Here is a 20,729-nt window from a genome sequence, read left to right on the forward strand (position 1 = left end):
CTGTGTGTGTGTGTGTGTGTGTGTCTGTTTTATTTGTGTATATCAGGAGCGATGGACACCATCACCGAGGCCCACTTGGAGTCTAAGAGGGCGGAGATCCGTGCCAATCAGACCACCAGTTACCCCGACAACACTTTGGAACAGTCGGCTACACTACGGCGCGAAGCGGAGGCCAGACTGAGCCAGAACCAGGCAGAGTTTGACCTGAGACAACAGAAACACACAGAGAGACTGGAGCGGCTCGCCATGGAGCTCGACACTCTTGACCTATCAGAGCTCAGCAAGCAGGTAAGTCTGACCTATCAGTAGCCAATTATCATAACACTTCTTCACCATACTGCTTTTTGATTGGTCCCTGGTTTTCCAGGGCTCTAACCCGATTGGTGTGTTTTCTCTCTGTGCAGACATGTGGAGTGGCTGGAGGGGAGGAGGGGTGTGCTGCGTCCCCCTGTGGAGGGGTGGGGTGTGTGTCAGATGATGGCACCAATCGCTGTGGTGGAGAGGGGTGTGACGGTCTGGTCACACAGACACAAAGCGCTCTGAAAACAGCCAAGGACCTCGACCAGGAAATCCTGTCCACCATGCAGGAAGTGGACAAGCTCTCTAGGATGGTGGGAACTGTCATTTTGTATTCTCTGGGACGAATCCTAACTTGAGATTCATGCATATAACTTTGTGTAATAGAGCTGATGTTTAGTTATGATTCAGCCCTTCATGAATATAGTCAGGTCATCTTACATTATCATCATAGTTACCAAAGAGCATAGAATATCTGCTTGCTCCGGCACAAGCGTTGATCTGTTGAGGAGTGTTTACCTTACTGTGTTTGAGTTAACATGTCCTGTGGCGCCCTCTAGGTGTGGGAGGTGAAGGTGCGTGCAGACGAGGCCAAGCTGAGTGCTCAGGAGGTGCTGCTGAAGTCCAACCAGAGCCGAGATAGAGTGGAGCACAGCAACGAGCAGCTCCGCAGCCTCATCAAGGAGATACGAGACCTACTCACTAGTGAGTATACATACATTTTTCCAAAGAGCAGGCCTCAATCTTTTAATGTTCTGTAAATTATCACTGATTCATAGACAATCAGGGCTCCAGCTCTTCTTTCCCCATGTGAGTGATAGTTAATGATTGTGATTAGAATGGATTAGAATTGATTGTGATATTTCACCTATGTATGGTTCTCTGAGTCTAATTAGCTCCTTTTTCCACGGTGACAGACGACCGTGCCAACGTGGAGGTTATCGAAGCAGTGTCAAACGAGGTGTTGGCCCTGGAAATGCCCACGTCGCCCGGGCAGCTGGAGGCCCTGACCCAGGAGATCAGAGACAGGGTGGGAACCCTCACCAGAGTGGAGGACATCCTCAGTCAGAGTGCCAACGACATACACACTGCAAAGAGGCTGCTGGAGCAGGCCCGCACCGCCAGGTAAGATGCATGAATGCATGCACGCACACAAACACATGCACACAAACACACACACATAGCAAGCACGAACGCAGGCAGACACAAACACACACCCACACACACACACACTAATAAATGCACACACACTTGAACCACATTGATAAGACACACGCGCACACATGCACACACACTCACATTCAATCTCCTCTCTCTCTCTCTCTCAGTCAGGAGGCGTCTGAGATGAAGGCGACAGCTGCCCTGGTGAAGGAGGCTCTGGAAACTACTGAGCACGCTCAAAATGCTGCCATCGACGCCGTCAAACAGGCCCACAACAACACCAGGGGAACACTTGACCTCATCACCTCTGTAAGTCACCTCTGACCTCTGACCAGGGCTTCAATTGTGTCTAAGCACACAGGGGCAATTCTCTTGATTGTGGTATAATCTTTATTATAAACTGGGTGGTTTGAGCTCTGAATGCTGATTTGTCATACCACGGGTATGACAAAACATGTATTTTTACTGCTCTAATTACACTGATAACCAGTTTATAATAACAATAAGGCACCTCAGTGGTGCGTTGTGCCTAAGAACAGCCCTTAGCCGTGGTATATTGGCCAAATACCACATGTTTTTAGGGTTTTCAGCCTATGCATTGTAGAGAGAGCAATTTGGGAGTTTTGTAGAAATGCACATTCCATAAAAGGTCTCTAAAAGTGTGTGCTTGCATCTGTGTGTGCATGCTTAGATGTGTGTTTGCTTTTTTATTTTTTAATTTTTTTATTTCACCTATATTTAACCAGGTAAACCAGTTGAGAACAAGTTCTCATTTACAACTGCGACCTGGCCAAGATAAAGCAAAGCAGTGCGATAAAAACAACAACACAGAGTTACATATGGGGTAAAACAAAACAAAGTCAAAAATACAACAGAAATACATATATATACAGTGTGTGCAAATGTAGCAAGTTATGGAGGTAAGGCAATAAATAGGCTATAGTGCAAAATAATTACAATTAGTATTAACACTGGAATGATAGATGTGCAAGAGATGATGTGCAAATAGAGATACTGGGGTACAAATGAGCAAAATAAATAACAATATAGGGATGAGGTAGTTGGGCGGGCTAATTTCAGATGGGCTGTGTACAGGTGCAGTGATCGGTAAGGTGCTCTGACAGCTGATGCTTAAAGTTAGTGAGGGAGATAAGTGTCTCCAGCTTCAGAGATTTTTGCATTTCGTTCCAGTCATTGGCAGCAGAGAACTGGAAGGAATTGCGGCCAAAGGAGGTGTTGGCTTTGGGGATGACCAGTGAGATATACCTGCTGGAGCGCAGACTACGGGTGGGTGTTGCTATGGTGACCAATGAGCTAAGATAAGGCGGGGATTTGCCTAGCAGTGATTTATAGATGGCCTGGAGCCAGTGGGTTTGGCGACGAATATGTAGTGAGGACCAGCCAACAAGAGCGTACAGGTCACAGTGGTGGGTATTATATGGGGCTTTGGAGACAAAACGGATGGCACTGTGATAGACTACATCCAATTTGCTGAGTAGAGTGTTGGAGGCTATTTTGTAAATGACATCGCCGAAGTCAAGGATCGGTAGGATAGTCAGTTTTACGAGGGCATGTTTGGCAGCATGAGTGAAGGAGGCTTTGTTGCGAAATAGGAAACCGATTCTAGATTTAACTTTGGATTGGAGATTCTTAATGTGAGTCTGGAAGGAGAGTTTACAGTCTAACCAGACACCTAGGTATTTGTAGTTGTCCACATACTCTAGGTCAGACCCGTCGAGAGTAGTGATTCTAGTCGGGTGGGCGGGTGCAAGCAGCGTTCGGTTGAAGAGCATGCATTTAGTTTTACTAGTGTTTAAGAGCAGTTGGAGGCTACTGAAGGAGTGTTGTATGGCATTGAAGCTCGTTTGGAGGTTTGTTAACACAGTGTCCAATGAAGGGCCAGATGTATACAAAATGGTGTCGTCTGTGTAGAGGTGGATCTGAGAGTCACCAGCAGCAAGAGCGACGTCATTGATATACACAGAGAAAAGAGTCGGCCCAATAATTGAACCCTGTGGCACCCCCATAGAGACTGCCATAGGTCCAGACAACAGGCCCTCCGATTTGACACATTGAACTCTATCTGAGAAGTAGTTGGTGAACCAGGCGAGGCAGTCATTTGAGAAAGCAAGGCTATTTAGTCTGCCAATAAGAATGCGGTGGTTGACAGAGTCGAAAGCCTTGGCCAGGTCAATGAAAACGGCTGCACAGTACTGTCTATTATCGATCGCGGTTATAATATCGTTTAGGACCTTGAGCGTGGCTGAAGTGCACCCATGACCAGCTCGGAAACCAGATTGCATAGCGGAGAAGGTACGGTGGGATTCGAAATGGTCGGTGATCTGTTTGTTGGCTTGGCTTTCAAAAACTTTTGAAAGGCAGGGTAGGATGGATATGGGTCTGTAACAGTTTGGATCTAGGAGTGTCACCCCCCTTTGAAGAGGGGGATGACCGCGGCAGCTTTCCAATCTCTGGGGATCTCAGATGTTACGAAAGAGAGGTTGAACAGGCTAGTAATAGGGGGTTGCGACAATTTCGGCGGCTAGTTTTAGAAAGAAAGGGTCCAGATTGTCTATCCCAGATGATTTGTAGGGGGTCCAGATTTTGCAGCTCTTTCAGAACATCAGCTGTCTGGATTTGTGTGAAGGAGAAGCGGGGGGCATGGGCAAGTTGCAGCGGAGGGTGCAGAGCTGGTGGCCGGGGTAGTGGTAGCCAGGTGGAAAGCATGGCCAGCCGTAGCAAAATGCTTGTTGAAATTCTCGATTATTGTAGATTTATCGGTGGTGATAGTGTTTCCTAGCCTCAGTGCAGTGGGCAGCTGGGAGGAAGTGCTCTTATTTTCCATGGACTTTACAGTGTCCCAAAACTTTTTGGAGTTAGTGCTACAGGATGCAAATTTCTGTTTGAAAAAGTTAGCCTTTGCTTTCCTAACTGCTTGTGTATATTGGTTCCTAACTTCCCTGAAAAGTTGCATATCGCGGGGGCTATTTGATGCTAATGCAGTACGCCACAGGATGTTTTTGTGCTGGTCAAGGGCAGTCAAGTCTGAGGAGAACCAGGGGCTATATCTGTTCTTAGTTCTGTATTTTTGAATGGGGCATGTTTATTTAAGATTGAGAGGAAATTACTTTTAAAGAACAACCAGGCATCCTCTACTGACGGAATGAGATCTATATCCATCCAGGATACCTGGGCCAGGTCAATTAGGAAGGCCTGCTCGCTGAAGTGTTTTTGGGAGCGTTTGACAGTGATGAGGGGTGGTCGTTTGACCGCGGACCCGTTACGGACGCAGGCAATAAGGCAGTGATCGCTGAGATCCTGGTTGAAGACAGCGGAGGTGTATTTAGAGTTAGTCAGGATGATATTTTTACATTTACATTTACGTCATTTAGCAGACGCTAAATGACGCGACTTACAAAAAATTTTATTATTTTTTTTTTGGGGGGGGGGGGGTAGAAGGATTACTTTATCCTATCCCAGGTATTCCTTAAAGAGGTGGGGTTTCAAATGTCTCCGGAAGGTGGTGAGTGAATCCGCTGTCCTGGCGTCATGAGGGAGCTTGTTCCACCATTGGGGTGCCAGAGCAGCGAACAGTTTTGACTGGGCTGAGCGGGAACTATGCTTCCGCAGAGGAAGGGGAGCCAGCAGGCCAGAGGTGGATGAACGCAATGCCCTCGTTTGGGTGTAGGGACTGATCAGAGCCTGAAGGTACGGAGGTGCCGTTCCCCTCACTGCTCCATAGGCAAGCACCATGGTCTTGTAACGGATGCGAGCTTCAACTGGAAGCCAGTGGAGAGTGCGGAGGAGGGGGGTGACGTGAGAGAACTTGGGAGGGTTGAACACCAGACGGGCTGCGGCATTCTGGATGAGTTGTAGGGGTTTAATGGCACAGGCAGGGAGCCCAGCCAACAGCGAGTTGCAGTAATCCAGACGGGGAGATGACAAGTGCCTGGATTAGGACCTGTGCCGCTTCCTGTGTAAGGCAGGGTCGTACTCTCCGAATGTTGTAGAGCATGAACCTGCAGGATCGGGTCACCGCCTTGATGTTAGCGGAGAACGACAGGGTGTTGTCCAGGGTCACGCCAAGGCTCTTCGCACTCTGGGAGGAGGACACAACGGAGTTGTCAACCGTGATGGCGAGATCATGGAACGGGCAGTCCTTCCCCGGGAGGAAGAGCAGCTCCATCTTGCCAGGGTTCAGCTTGAGGTGGTGATCCGTCATCCATACTGATATGTCTGCCAGACATGCAGAGATGCGATTCGCCACCTGGTTATCAGAAGGGGGAAAGGAGAAGATTAGTTGTGTATCGTCAGCGTAGCAATGATAGGAGAGGCCATGTGAGGATATGACAGAGCCAAGTGACTTGGTGTATAGGGAGAAAAGGAGAGGGCCTAGAACTGAGCCCTGGGGGACACCAGTGGTGAGAGCACGTGGTGCGGAGACAGATTCTCGCCACGCCACTTGGTAGGAGCGACCGGTCAGGTAGGACGCAATCCAGGAGTGAGCCGCGCCGGAGATGCCCAGCTCGGAGAGGGTGGAGAGGAGGATCTGATGGTTCACAGTATCAAAGGCAGCAGACAGGTCTAGAAGGACAAGAGCAGAGGAGAGAGAGTTAGCTTTAGCAGTGCGGAGAGCCTCCGTGACACAGAGAAGAGCAGTCTCAGTTGAATGACCAGTCCTAAAACCTGACTGGTTTGGATCAAGAAGGTCATTCTGAGAGAGATAGCAAGAGAGTTGGCTAAAGACGGCACGCTCAATAGTTTTGGAAAGAAAAGAAAAGAAGGGATACTGGTCTGTAGTTGTTGACATCAGTGGGATCGAGTGTTGGTTTTTTTGAGAAGGGGGTGCAACTCTCGCTCTCTTGAAGACGGAAGGGACATAGCCAGCGGTCAAGGATGAGTTGATCAGCGAGGTGAGGTAGGGGAGAAGGTCACCGGAGATGGTCTGGAGAAGAGAGGAGGGGATGGGGTCAAGCGGGCAGGTTGTTGGGTGGCCTGCAGTCACTAGTCGCAAGATTTTATCTGGAGAGAGAGGGGAGAAAGAAGTCAAAGCATAGGGTAGGGCAGTGTGAGCAGGACCAGCAGTGTCATTAGACTTAACAAACGAGGATCGGATGTCATCAACCTTCTTTTTCAAAGTGGTTGACGAAGTCATCCACAGAGAGGGAGGAGGGGGTGGGGGGAGGATTCAGCAGTGAGGAGAATGTGGCAAAGAGCTTCCTAGGGTTAGAGGCAGATGCTTGGAATTTAGAGTGGTATAAAGTGGCCTTAGCAGCAGAAACAGATGAAGAAAATGTAGAGAGGAGGGAGGAAAAGATGCCAGGTCGGCAGGGAGTTTAGTTTTCTTCCATTTCCGCTCAGCTGCCCGGAGCTCTGTTCTGTGAGCTCGCAATGAGTCATCAAGCCACGGAGCTGGAGGGGAGGACCGAGCCGGCCGGGAGGATAGGGGACACAGGGAGTCAAAGGATGCAGAAAGGGAGGAGAGGAGGGTTGAGGAGGCAGAATCAGGAGATAGGAGGGAGAAGGATTGAGCAGAGGGAAGAGATGATAGGATGGAAGAGGAGAGAGTAGTGGGAGAGAGAGAGCGAAGGTTGCGGCGAGCGTTACCATCTGTGTAGGGGCAGAGTGAGTAGTGTTGGAGGAGAGCGAGAGAGAAAAGGATACAAAGTAGTGGTCGGAGACATGGAGGGGAGTTGCAGTGAGATTAGTAGAAGAGCAACATCTAGTAAAGATGAAGTCAAGCGTATTGCCTGCCTTGTGAGTAGGGGGGGACGGTGAGAGGGTGAGGTCAAAAGAGGAGAGGAGTGGAAAGAAGGAGGCAGAGAGAAATGAGTCAAATGTAGACGTAGGGAGGTTGAAATCCCCCCAAAACTGTGAAGGGTGAGCCATCCTCAGGAAAGGAACTTATCAAGGCGTCAAGCTCATTGATGAACTCTCCAAGGGAACCTGGAGGGCGATAGATGACAAGGATATTAAGCTTAAATGGGCTAGTGACTGTGACAGCGTGGAATTCAAATGAGGAGATAGACAGATGGGTTAGGGGGAAAAATTGAGAATGACCACTTGGGAGAGATGAGGATTCCTGTGCCACCACCCCTCTGACCAGATGCTCTCGGGGTATGCGAGAACACATGGTCAGACGAGGAGAGAGCAGTAGGAGTAGCAGTGTTTTCAGTGGTAATCCATGTTTCCGTCCAGCGCCAGGAAGTCGAGGGACTGGAGGGTAGCATAGGCTGGGATGAAGTCAGCCTTGTTGGCAGCAGAACGGCAGTTCCAGAGGCTGCCTGAGACCTGGAACTCCAGGTGTGTGGTGCGTGCAGGGACCACCAGGTTAGAGAGGCAGCAGCCACGCGGTGTGAGGCGTTTGTGTAGCCTGTGCGGAGAGGAGAGAACAGGGATAGGCAGAGGCATAGTTGACAGGCTGTAGCAGATGGCTACAATAATGCAGAGGAGATTGGAATGAAATGAACTAAACATCTGGGAAAGGAGAGAGCAGGGCCTCCCTCACCAAAAAAAAATATAACTCTCCCAACTTCCACCTCAGAAACTATAATTGTTTCACTGAACCACCCGAATAAAACTCTCCCAACTTCCACTTTAGAAATTAGAATTGTTGTAAACTACAGCGGTTCAATGTTTCAAGGAATAGACTCAACTTACTTTATTCAGCTAGCTAACTATGACGCCATAGCTAACTAGCATGCTAGCATCCAATAACACACAGTTTAGCACCAATACTTGGTTACAACAAACTACCAATAGTGTGTTAACACACTAAACAGATAATTTGTGTCTGTGTCTAGTTCTTTCATAACGCAGCAATAATTAAACGTTGGCTAGCTAGCACAAAGATATTGTATTTAGCTACTACAGTACAACTTTGTTTGGGTTAGGGTTACAGGTTAGGGTTAGGGTTAGGGGTTAAGATTAGGGTTAGGCTTGTGGGAAGGGGTAAGGTTTAGGGAAAATAGGATTTTGAATGGAAATTCATTTTAGGTCCCCACGAGGATAGAAGAGCAATACATGTGTGCGTGTGTGTGTGTTTGCGTCTGTGCATGAATACATGCTAATATGTGTTTGTGTGTTTATAGGTGGAGTCGGAGACGGGCGGAGTCGGAGCTGCGTCTGAGTAACGCCACACTGCGTCTGCTGCAGCTGGAAAGAGATGTGACTCTGCTGAGAGAGAGCAGCCTGGGCACCAGCCACCGCACACAGCACACTGAGAGACTGTCTGAGACCGCGAGGCAGGACGCAGAGCAGGCCCAGCAGGTACACACACACACACACACACACACATAGACGCACGCACATGCACACACACAGCCCAGCATTCTAGCTGCCAATTATATTGTTACCCATTCTCAATGTGTTTTCTGCTTTGTGTGTGTGTGTGTGTGTGTGTGTGTGTGTGTGTGTGTGTTTGTTTGTGTGTAGGAGTTTGACTCGGAGGTGAAGGGTAAGTACAGTGTTGTGGAGGGCTTGGTGGTGACGAAGGCAGAGGGCGTGTCCGTTGCCAGGAAGAGGGCGGAGCTACTGCAGCAGGAGGCCAAGGAGCTGCTCACCCAGACCAGCGAAAAACTACAGAGACTCAGAGGTAACACACACACGCATGCTCACACACACACACACACACACACAAACCAACGCGCTAACACACAGAAGCATGCACGCACAAGCGCACATTCACACATGCATGCATATACACAGGCACACATGTGCGCACACACACACTCTCTCTCTAATGACACCACTGTGTGTTTCCAGAGTTGGAGAGGTCATATGCGGCCAACCAGCGTACTCTGGAGGCCAAGGCAGGTCAGCTGGCCGGGCTGGAGAAAACGGCACGCCAGCTGCTCAATGACATCAGCCAGAAAGTCACGGCCTACAGCACCTGTTCTTAGGGTAATGACAACAGCATCCCTGGTAATGCCTACCCTGATGTCATACCAGAGATTATGACAATGCCTTCTTTAGTGCCAAAGAGATAATATGACAACCACTCAGGAGACTCCAAAGACCAAAAGCAGTATTTTACCACTAAGAACAAAGTATTCCATAAAAAAAACTGTTTCTGTATGAAACGGTTTCTAAGCCATATAAGCTATTATCACATATGTTTTAACCATGACTGCACATAGATTTCATGATTTTAGATTCTATGGAAATATTTTTAAATCTTGTCTGTAAAGATACACAAATGTGTTAGGACCAAAGCAAACGAGAGCCTATTCAATTGTATGATACAATTTGTACCCATCAACCTACTGCTGTAATTGAACTTTTTAATATAAAGTAACAGCTGCATCTTAAATGGTTTCCACTCCCTATTTTTTGTTGTTGTTGCAATTTTGCAAAAAATGCCTAGTCAACATGACCTATTTCACCTCTAGCTAAAATTAGATCCTTTTACAATTTACAGTATTTGGTGTTTGCTTTCCCCTAGTGGCAATCTGAAAAAACTGCACCCTCTTTTTGCTGCATTATCATCAGTAGCAGCACATACACAATTTCAGCTTAGTTTTCCCTTATGGAGTCCAATTCAATTACAGGCTAATGTTCTTCTATCACTTTTAACTGTAATAAAATGCTGTTCACTCTGCCAACTGAAACAACCGTACTCATTCACTGTCATTGTAGGCTTAACTAGACTATCCATTTCCTACATTTTAAAATATACTCTAAAACAGCCTACCTTCTAATCAGTTTGTACAGTCAGTCTTCTGCTTTTCTTTCTCCTGCCTTTTCTCTTACACCCTCAGTGTCTCTCCGCCCACCTCTCTCTCTCTCTGTCTCTCTCTCTGTCTCTCTGTCTCTCTCTCTCGCAATGAACATCTCTCTCATCCTCCCATGAATCCCTCCTTCCTCTCCGGAGGGTTTCCTCCTCTGTGACCATCACACTGTGTCTCCACCCAGTGACTCAGATTTGCTCTGAGCAAATGAGATACAAATGGCACCAGCAGTGTTCCTCCTGGACCTCTTCATCAAATGAGATAGGGCAGGAAGCAATCAATATGGCAGCCTTCCCTCCCTCTGAAATGAGCTCTTTCCATTTAGTGCTGCAACTCAGTCAGGTGTCACTGTTTCCCCCCACATTTTGACCCTACCCCAGCATATCTGTGAGATAAATTGCTTTAGAAAGTGGTCCAGACGGTCCCTTCCCCTTTGTACAGTGGTTTGACTGTGTGATGTGAATGCTTGTGCTGTGAGGTCATCCGTGACCTTAGGTGACGTTATTTAATTCTGTGTAGGTCCCTTGTGACAAACCAGTTTTATGTTTATCCAACCCAGCCACCTGAGGTCTCCAGCACACCCTGCTCATCTTGACTAAAGATGGACCTGGTCAACAGTCTAGGTACCAGACAGAGTGTTTATGTACATCTACTATTATATCATTTTAATACATCACAAAAGTCATACTGCAGTGCAATGCCTCATTCTAGACACATATTTTTTCATCAGCTTGCATGGATGCCACCCCACAAACTTTATACCATGCTTAACCATCATCCATTTGCAGAACAGCTAAATAGAGCTGTCCTGTAGAACAACACAGCTGTGCCCTGCAGGCCAAGATCAGTCCATCCATCGTACAACAGTAAACTGCCATTGACCTTAACCGGCCCTAACATCCACTTCCTGTCTGGACCATTTGATTGGCAGCCACTGGGCCCTGAGACGGCTACAGCTGCTGGGCGGATAGGAGAACGCTGTCGTTCCCATGGAGCTGGCCACAGGGCACGTCTCAATGCATGACTTTGATAAAGGGGAGTAAGTTACATGCATACTGTGATTTTGAAACGCTCCAAACCACTGACTTGCTATGAATCTCAAACACAATTGACATTGAACCTCTGAATGCTTCCTAGTTACATTCTAATCCCTCTGTTATCAACCCAACAAGCAATTTATATTTGTATTAAGCCTGAAGTTAATTAGTCTGCTTATAGTGACAATGATATCTTTACTAAGGGAATCAATGGGAGTCAGCATCTGTGAATGTACTGAGGTTTTTCACTGGAAGGATGAACAAGGCCGGAACTGCTCACTAAATTCTAATTAGCCTATAAGCAATCAAAGATTTAGGCTTGAATTAATTCAGTCAGCTTTGTTTGAATTAATTAAACGTTTCCAATCCAGTCACCCTGGAAGGTTTCCAATATGAGGCAACCTTGTTTCATATAGCCTAACAGAAGAGGTGTTTCCCAATACAAATAAAAAATGTTAATGTTTATAATAAAAATCATGAATTCACGTCCTATATTATTTGTTACACAGCACTGAGCAAGGGCATTAAGTTTGAGAGTTAGAGCTTTGACTCATTCAATCCCGGAATGGTCATTCAAAGTTCCCATCATGGGAGTAGTGGTGAAGTATACTCTTGTGACAGATTTTCTGGCCCTACACACTTAGAAAAAAAGGTGCTATCTAGAACCAAAAAGGGTTATTCGGCTATCCCCATAGGAGAACCCTTTGAATAATCCCTTTTGGGTTCCAGGTAGAACCCTTTTGTGTTCCAGGTAGAACCCTTTCCACAGAGGGTTCTACATGGAACCCAAAAGAGTTCTACCTGGAACCAAAAAGGGTTCTCCTATGGGGACAGCTGCAGAACCCTTTTGGAACCCTTTTTTCTACGAGTGTATGGGATAGGGAGCCTCGAGACAGTAAACAAGTATGTGTAATTGTGGAGGGCTTCATTTTGCAAAGGTAATTTAATGAATATTTGCCATAAAGAGATTGTGGTCTGACTCTGGAAAGGCCAAAACACATTGGTGTCCCAAGAATATACATAACAGAAATTATGACTTCTGTTTAAATCCAAATAATGATTAAGCCTACACAAGCTATATGATTCCAAATGAATATAAATATTTTCTGTGGTGTGTCTGTCTGTGTGTTTTCAAGGAAAGAGGGCTTCCCTGGAAATCAGTAGCCCATAAAACACCTGTCTGGAGTCTTTCTTATCTCTCAGCACTGTACCTGTCTGAACTGAAAATTCAATGCTGCCACATCCTAGAAATATACAATATTTATATTCCACAATTCAAACAAATTATGAGGGATGCTATTAAATACCACAAACGAATCGACCAATGACGTGGGTCGCGAACGAACAGATCAGAGGACTTGCGGAGCCTCATAAATGGCGTCCCTTGAGAAAGCAAGAAGCAGATGTATGTCAGGAGAAGTGCAGTATTATCATAAGGAGATGTATACTTGGATGACGGAGGAGGAATGGAGGGAAAAAGAGAGGCAGAGGAGGTCTGAGAGAGAGAGGGAGGAAGACTGTGAGCTTGAGTTGGTAAAAAATGGCGGGGAGAAGGTTTGTTAAAGAAATGTAAGTGAATGAGGGTGAAGTATCGAAGGTGGTAGGTGTGGTGAAGTACTCGGAGCCCGAGGCTTGCACAGAGGGTCAGGATAAAGATGAGTCTGTGACAGTAGGAGTGAAGTTTTTGGAAAAAGTGGACCCTTGCCTTTTGGCTGATCCATTTGTGGTTTCAGGATGGGTGAAAAAAGCGTTGGGTATAGTGGAATCGGTGAGGGTAACCAGAAGTGGTCTAGTGTCTTAGGTCAGTTAGGATCACCACTTTATTTTAAGAATGTGAAATGTCAGAATAATAGTAGAGTGATTTATTTCAGCTTTCATTTCTTTCATCACATTCCCAGTGGGTCAGAAGTTTACATACATTCAATTAGTATTTGGTAGCATTTCCTTTAAATTGTTAAACTTGGGTCAAACGTTCCGGGTAGCCTTCCACAAGCTTCTCACAATAAGTTGGGTGAATTTTGGCCCATTCCTCCTGACAGAGCTGGTGTAACTGAGTCAGGTTTGTAGGCCTCCTTGCTCGCACACACCTTTTCAGTTCTGCCCACACATTTTCTATAGGATTGAGGTCAGGGCTTTGTGATGACTACTCCAATACCATGACTTTGTTGTCCATAAGCCATTTTGCCACAACTTTGGAAGTATGCTTGGGGTCATTGTCCATTTGGAAGACCCATTTGCGACCAAGCTTTAACTTCCTGACTGATGTCTTGAGATGTTGCTTCAATATATCCACATAATTTTCCTTCCTCATGATCCATCTATTTTGTGAAGTGCACCAGTCCCTCCTGCAGCAAAGCACCGCCACAGAATGATGCTGCCATCCCTGTGCTTCACGGTTGGGATGGTGTTCTTTGGCTTGAAAGCCTTCCCCTTTTTCCTCCAAACATAACGATGGTCATAATGGCCCAACAGTTCTATTTTTGTTTCATCAGATCAGAGGACATTTCTCCAAAAAGTACGATCTTTGTGCCCATGTGCAGTTGCAAACCGTAGTCTGGCTTTTTTATGACGGTTTTGGAGCAGTGGCTTCTTCCTTGCTGAGCGGCCTTTCAGGTTATGTCGATATAGGACTTGTTTTACTGTGGATATAGATACTTTTGTACCCATTTCCTCCAGCATCTTCACAAGGTCCTTTGCTGTTGTTCTGGGATTGATTTGCACTTTTTGCACCAACGTACGTTCATCTCTAGGAGACAGAACGCGTCTCCTTCCTGAGCGGTATTACGGCTGCATGGTCCCATGGTGTTTATACTTGCGTACTATTGTTTGTACAGATGAACGTGGTACCTTCAGGCGTTTGGAAATTGCTCCCAAGGATGAACCAGACTTGTGGAGGTCTACAACATTTTTCTGAGGTCTTGGCTGATTTTCTTTTGATTTTCCCATGATGTCAAGCAAAGAGGCACTGAGTTTGAAGGTAGGCCTTGAAATACATCCACAGGTACACCTCCAATTGACTCAAATTATGTCAATTAGCCTATCAGAATCTTCTAAAGCCATGACATAATTTTCTAAAATTTTCCAAGCTGTTTAAAGGCACAGTCAACAGTGTATGTAAACTTCTGAACCACTGGAATTGTGATTATGTCACGGATTCTGCCGAGGCTGCTCCTCCTCCTAGTTCGGGCAGGCTTCGGCGTTCGTCGTCCCCGGAGTACTAGCTGCCACCGTTGAATGTTTCTATGTTTGATTGCTTTTGTCTGTCTATTACACCTGTGTCCGTTTGTGTCTGATTACGTGTTCTATAAGTTGCCTGTTTTGTATTGGTTAGGTTGTGTGTTGTTTTTCGCCTGTCCGTAGTGCTGCGTGTTTTTCTCTGTTTTGTTGTTTTATTGTTTTACGCATAGTTTGCGTAATTGCTCGCCTCTGTTTTGTTTGAGGCCGATCATTGTATCTTTGCCTTGTGGTTTCACGAGTAAACTTTGTTGGACTAAGCTTCGGTGTCCTGCGCCTGACTCCCACACCACATACACCTCAGCCTTGACAGATTAAGTGAAATAATCTGTCTGTAAACAATTGTTGGAAAAATTACTTGTGTCATGCACTAAGTAGATGTCCTAACCGACTTGCCAAAACTATAGTTTGTTAACAAGAAATTTGTGGAGTGGTTGAAAAACAAGTTTTAATGACTCCAACCTAAGTGTAAACTTCAGACTTCAACTTTTTAAAGTTATCCTATACGAGCTTATGTGCAGAATACATTATGATGTTACAGGTGTCAAACTTATGGGCATGTGGCAGCAGTGTGTAGGAGGGAGGTTCCAAGGTGTGAGAAGTGTGCAGAAGGGCATGAGACAAAGGAATGTGTAGCATTGGGGAAAGTAGTGGTATGTGCTAATTGTAGGGGTGCCCATGGGGCAGGGGATCAGAAATGTCCTGTGCGAGAGAGGCAGGTTGAGGTTTCCAGGGTAAGAGTAGTGAAGAAGTTGTCATATGCTGAGACAGTGAAGAAAGTAGAAGAAGATGGGTCAAGGGGGAGGAGTGGTGAGAGTAGTAGATATGTACCAGTACAGAGGGATAGGCCAACAAGTGATATGTGTTTCAGTAAGATTGGATTTTTAGCATTGGTTATTAATTGTACTGCAGGGATTGAAGTAAATCGAAGAAAATGGAGGTTGTGGTGGCAGCTGCAGAGAGGTATTTGGGTGTGCGAGACTTGACATCAGAAGAGTTACAGGGAGTGTTAAGTGGTGATGCCCCATCATTTCAGGTTGAGGGCATGAGGTAGGAATGAATATGTTTAAATAGTGGAGTAGGGTGGTGTTATTTATTAATAATATTTTTGAATTTGTGAGTGTAGTGTTAGATGGTAGGGTATTTCTTTATTTTATTTTTCAAGCAAAATATAAGGGAGTTGTACTCCAGTCTAGTAGGTGGCTGTAATGCAACAAAGTGGATGCCAACTTCCGTTAAACCTCATCGAAGAAGAAGTAGAGGACCAATGAGGTAAGAAGGGGATCTCAGGAATGGATGCATTTTGCGGCTCCCAGCATGCATTTTTGGATACGGAGGAGACTGGTGGATGCTGAAGCTGAAGCGGGAGCTTCTGAGGATTGTGACACGAGCGCAAGGGGATCATCATCCAAACACTTTGTGATACCAGATACCCAGGTAAAACATTACAGAAAAATTAATGAAAATGTTCACTGAAATATCGATGCTGCCCCAATTCAATGTGGTGTCTCTGTGCATGTATATATATTTTTTGTTATCGCCACGTCATTCTCGGTCCACCGCTCTCAGTTGAAATGGATCATTCACCATACAAACGAAACGGTTATTTCGAGCACATTAGCTTATTTCAGCCGCTGATTATAATCATTTGCGCAGGCTAATGAGCGCGTTGCAGTCAGGGCTGTTTGCTTGCTACATGGGTTGTCTGTGACGGTGTGCGGCAACGATCTGTTCATGAATATCTTATGATTTATGGATTGGTTTGGGGTGAAAAGGGAATTCCCGCATGCAGCCATGACTCCATTGTCCTAATTAGGCTTATCAGTCAGTTTTGTTTGTATTTAGTGAATCCCAACCCTCTGTATCAACATTTGGCATGTTTTATACAACAATTATGTATACCAAAATTGTATAATATACCAAAATGATGCTATTTTATGCAGAGTTAGTGAACGCACTTGTTGAAATTGTCATTGTTCCTATTTTCTTTTTCGTTGAAGTTGATAGGAACTAGGCTGTTTATCATCAGGCTATCATATAGTATGTATTTTAGACTACTGAAGGCGTTATGATCATGCATATCTTTTATCTATAGAATCCTATCCATGGTAATTTTACAGCTGTCTAGAGATGCTGTCATATCTGATTTAACTCAACGTTGTGCAAGTGCTGTCAGTCTGACTGAGTAGATAGCAAGTGAGCTGTAGCCTGTATCCTCTCCGGCCAGTGTTTCCCCTTGATTCTTTAGTCAGTCTGTGAATCCAAAATGTTCAATTGAAAGAATTGACTATGTAACACATAGACATAGTCAGTACTAGTGAGTCTTGCTTTAGGCTCTGATCCGGGATTCTTGATGATCTCAACAGGAAGCCATGTTCTGGTGAATAAACACCATTCAATATTTAATAGCTTCTCCTTGAGATAGCTGGAGTGTTCTCTGAGTGTTCAGTCTAATGAAAAGCTGTTAATGTTTCATTTGCTGATCTGGATATTTGCTCAATTTAGCAGTTTTTGCCAAGTCCTTGTTGCAAATGATAATACAATAAGCCCAAACTGTGGCAGGCTGATGGGCCATCTGCAGTGAGAGGCGATCTGAGGTTGACACCTGTTATGTCTTTCTGTGGCTGAGAGGTGATGATGATGCCATGACTCTGACTGACGCTCTTGTCTTTCTGAGCCAGTGCCTCATTCACTGCTGCCAGGCCAAGACTGCATGCAGGGAAAGGCCCAGTCCATTCCAGAGCCAAAACATGCTGCGTAAACACCTCATGGGTAAGACAGAAGACATAGAGCAAGGAATATTAAGCTGTTAATGACGTTATCCATTTTCTATGCCTCAGCTGTATTTTATACACACACACAGAAATCCCAGTCCATGGAAAAGCCTTTAGTCAAGGAGATAACTGTTGATGTGGATTTAGGTTTAAAAATAGAAGTATCCTCTTCTGCCTCCTAACTCTGCAGGACTGGTTGCTTATGATGAAGTGGTGAGGGATTGGTTAAGCGGTTTGTGCCCATGGTTGTGTAGCCCTGGCACCGTAGTGGCAGGCTGATAGGCCATCTAAGGTTGCCACCCTCTCGTCTCTCTGTGGCTGGAAGGTGATGATACAATGAGGGGATTCGATTAATGCCCCGGGCCTGCCCTGGGTGAACCGGGTTAGCGTTGATTGCATTCGTTTTGGAACCGGGTTGCCTCATGGGCGTGAGCCAGGTGCCCCGTTTTGGCTGATGGCGAAGTGATGTAGGTTAAGCACGTGGAGTAATGAGTAATGTTGTTCCACCTCAAAAAGCACAAGAGGATTTTGACACCCACCATCTCAGATGGTTCTGAAATTGTTTCTGTAGTTAGAAACAGATAAGATTAGCATTCCTGAAACATTATTTTGTTGAAAGATTATTTGAACTCTGACAAATTTAAGCTAATTGATTGTACCAAAATTGTCTGTTTACATTTATAGGATTCATATAATATTCAATAAATATTGTACCCAACATCCGATTTGGACCAAACCTCTTTTTAGTAATGATTAATGTGAGAAATACAAATAAATTGTTAAAAGCCACCCACTGACCACCCCAAAGGCCAGTTCTCTGTGTTTGACAATAATATGACAGTGTGGCTTGGAGTATTGTTTATTCATACTATGTAATGTATTCTCAGTGAATTTGGTGATGGAGTTTTCCCCTGTACAAAGAAATTAGCCATAGAAGTCGCTTGCATTCCCCCCATAAATTATTGTGAAGGTACTATGTTTTGCCCACTAGATGCTGCTATTCCTGCTGTTACTGCCACACCCTTTTATCAATTTTGCTGGTTTTCTTGAAATGTATTATATGGATCACAATTTTTTTATGCAACTTTGGGTAGAAATCGAATAGCTTTTGCTCATGATGAAAATAAATGGTGTGGTCATCCTCACAAGTCAAGCCAGTCCTCCATTAAAGCAATTCAGTTTGTCCTTCTCTTAGCAACCTAATGCTTTAACCCAACTGTTCCAGAATAGTCCAACAAATGGCAGCTGTCTAAGAGGACTATCCCTATGGTGCAATTCTCATTTGAAGACTTTTCCTACAAGCCAGAAATGTGATGGAAAAATGGGCTAGTGACTCAAATGTTTTGACAATCCTAATAAATTAATACAAGTATAAACCTTTACATTTACGTCATTTAGCAGACGCTCTTATCCAGAGCGACTTACAAATTGGTGCATTCACCTTATAGCCAGTGGGTTAACCACTTTACAATATTTTTTATTTATTTATTGGGTGGGGTAAGGGGGGTAGAAGGATTACTTTATCCTATCCCAGGTATTCCTTAAAGAGGTGGGGTTTCAAGTGTCTCCGGAAGGTGGTGAGTGACTCCGCTGTCCTGGCGTCGTGAGGGAGCTTGTTCCACCATTGGGGTGCCAGAGCAGCGAACAGTTTTGACTGGGCTGAGCGGGAACTGTGCTTCCGCAGAGGTAGGGGGGCCAGCAGGCCAGAGGTGGATGAACGCAATGCCCTCGTTTGGGTGTAGGGACTGATCAGAGCCTGAAGGTACGGAGGTGCCGTTCCCCTCACAGCTCCGTAGGCAATCGCCATGGTCTTGTAGCAGATGCGAGCTTCAACTGGAAGCCAGTGGAGTGTGCGGAGGAGCGGGGTGACGTGAGAGAACTTGGGAAGGTTGAACACCAGACGGGCTGCGACATTCTGGATTAGTTGTAGGGGTTTAATGGCACAGGCCGAGAGCCCAGCCAACAGCGAGTTGCAGTAATCCAGATGGGAGATGACAAGTGCCTGGATTAGTACCTGTGCCGCTTCCTGTGTAAGGCAGGGTCGTACTCTGCAAATGTTGTAGAGCATGAACCTACAGGATCGGGTCACCGCCTTGATGTTAGCGGAGAACGACAGGGTGTTGTCCAGGGTCATGCCAAGGCTCTTCGCACTCTGGGAGGAGGACACAACAGAGTTGTCAACCGTGATGGCGAGATCATGGAACGGGCAGTCCTTCCCCGGGAGGAAGAGCAGCTCCGTCTTGTCGAGGTTCAGCTTGAGGTGGTGATCCGTCATCCACACTGATGTGTCTGCCAGACATGCAGAGATGCGATTTGCCACCTGGTTATCAGAAGGGGGAAAGGAGAAGATTAGTTGTGTGTCGTCTGCGTAGCAATGATAGGAGAGGCCATGTGAGGATATGACAGAGCCAAGTGACTTGGTGTATAGCGAGAATAGGAGAGGGCCTAGAACTGAGCCCTGGGGGACACCAGTGGTGAGAGCACGTGGTGCGGAGACAGATTCTCGCCACGCCACTTGGTAGGAGCGACCGGTCAGGTAGGACGCAATCCAAGAGTGAGCCACGCCGGAGATGCCCAGCTCGGAGAGGGTGGAGAGGAGGATCTGATGGTTCACAGTATCAAAGGCAGCAGACGGGTCTAGAAGGACAAGAGCCAGAGGAGAGGGAGTTAGCTTTAGCAGTGCGGAGAGCCTCTGTGACACAGAAGAGCAGTCTCAGTTGAATGACCAGTCTTGAAACCTGACTGGTTTGGATCAAGAAGGTAATTCTGAGAGAGATAGCAAGAGAGTTGGCTAAAGACGGCACGCTCAAGAGTTTTGGAGAGAAAAGAAAGAAGGGATACTGGTCTGTAGTTGTTGACATCAGAGGGATCGAGTGTTGGTTTTTTGAGAAGGGGTGCAACTCTCGCTCTCTTGAAGACTGAAGGGACATAGCCAGCGGTCAAGGATGAGTTGATGAGCGAGGTGAGGTAAGGGAGAAGGTCACTGGAGATGGTCTGGAGAAGAGAGCAGGGGATAGGGTCAAGCGGGCAGGTTGTTGGGCGGCCGGCCGTCACAATTCGCAAGATTTTATCTGGAGAGAGAGGGGAGAAAGAAGTCAAAGCATAGGGTAGGGCAGTGTGAGCAGGACCAGCAGTGTCATTTGACTTAACAAACGAGGATCGGATGTCGTCAACCTTCTTTTCAAAATGGTTGACGAAGTCATCCACAGAGAGGGAGGAGGGGGAGGAGGATTCAGCAGGGAGGAGAACGTGGCAAAGAGCTTCCTAGGGTTAGAGGCAGATGCTTGGAATTTAGAGTGGTAGAAAGTGGCTTTAGCAGCAGAAACAGATGAAGAAAATGTAGAGAGGAGGGAGTGAAAAGATGCCAGGTCCGCAGGGAGTCTAGTTTTCCTCCATTTCCGCTCGGCTGCCCGGAGCTGTTCTGTGAGCTCGCAATGAGTCATCAAGCCACGGAGCAGGAGGGGAGGACCGAGCCGGCCGGGAGGATAGGGGACATA

General features: G+C 46.1%; 2 protein-coding genes across 5 annotated transcripts in view; both read left to right on the plus strand.

Moving 5' to 3' along the window:
* Nucleotides 1-8,675, plus strand: part of LOC121543700 (laminin subunit beta-1-like) — a 43,751-nt gene extending 35,076 nt beyond the window's left edge. The window contains exons 26-31 of the mRNA XM_041853838.2: nt 47-288; nt 405-611; nt 858-1,002; nt 1,215-1,422; nt 1,626-1,767; nt 8,550-8,675. Coding sequence (XP_041709772.2) covers nt 47-288; nt 405-611; nt 858-1,002; nt 1,215-1,422; nt 1,626-1,767; nt 8,550-8,591 — 986 coding nt within the window. The 3' untranslated portion in view covers nt 8,592-8,675. The remainder of the gene's footprint in view (nt 1-46; nt 289-404; nt 612-857; nt 1,003-1,214; nt 1,423-1,625; nt 1,768-8,549) is intronic.
* A 7,082-nt stretch (nt 8,676-15,757) lies between these two features.
* LOC121543698 (synapsin-3-like) overlaps nt 15,758-20,729 on the plus strand; it is a 169,504-nt gene continuing 164,532 nt past the window's right edge. For 2 of the 4 annotated variants that reach the window (XM_041853831.2, XM_041853833.2), the window contains exon 1: nt 15,759-15,895. The gene's annotated coding sequence lies outside the window, so the exon portion shown is untranslated. Of the gene's footprint in view, nt 15,896-17,139; nt 17,231-20,729 lie in introns of all 4 variants that reach the window. The other 2 variants (XM_041853832.2, XM_041853834.2) reach the window with 2 other exon arrangements.

The sequence above is a fragment of the Coregonus clupeaformis genome, chromosome 28 (assembly GCF_020615455.1).
Source record: "Coregonus clupeaformis isolate EN_2021a chromosome 28, ASM2061545v1, whole genome shotgun sequence".
Taxonomy (NCBI): domain Eukaryota; kingdom Metazoa; phylum Chordata; class Actinopteri; order Salmoniformes; family Salmonidae; genus Coregonus; species Coregonus clupeaformis.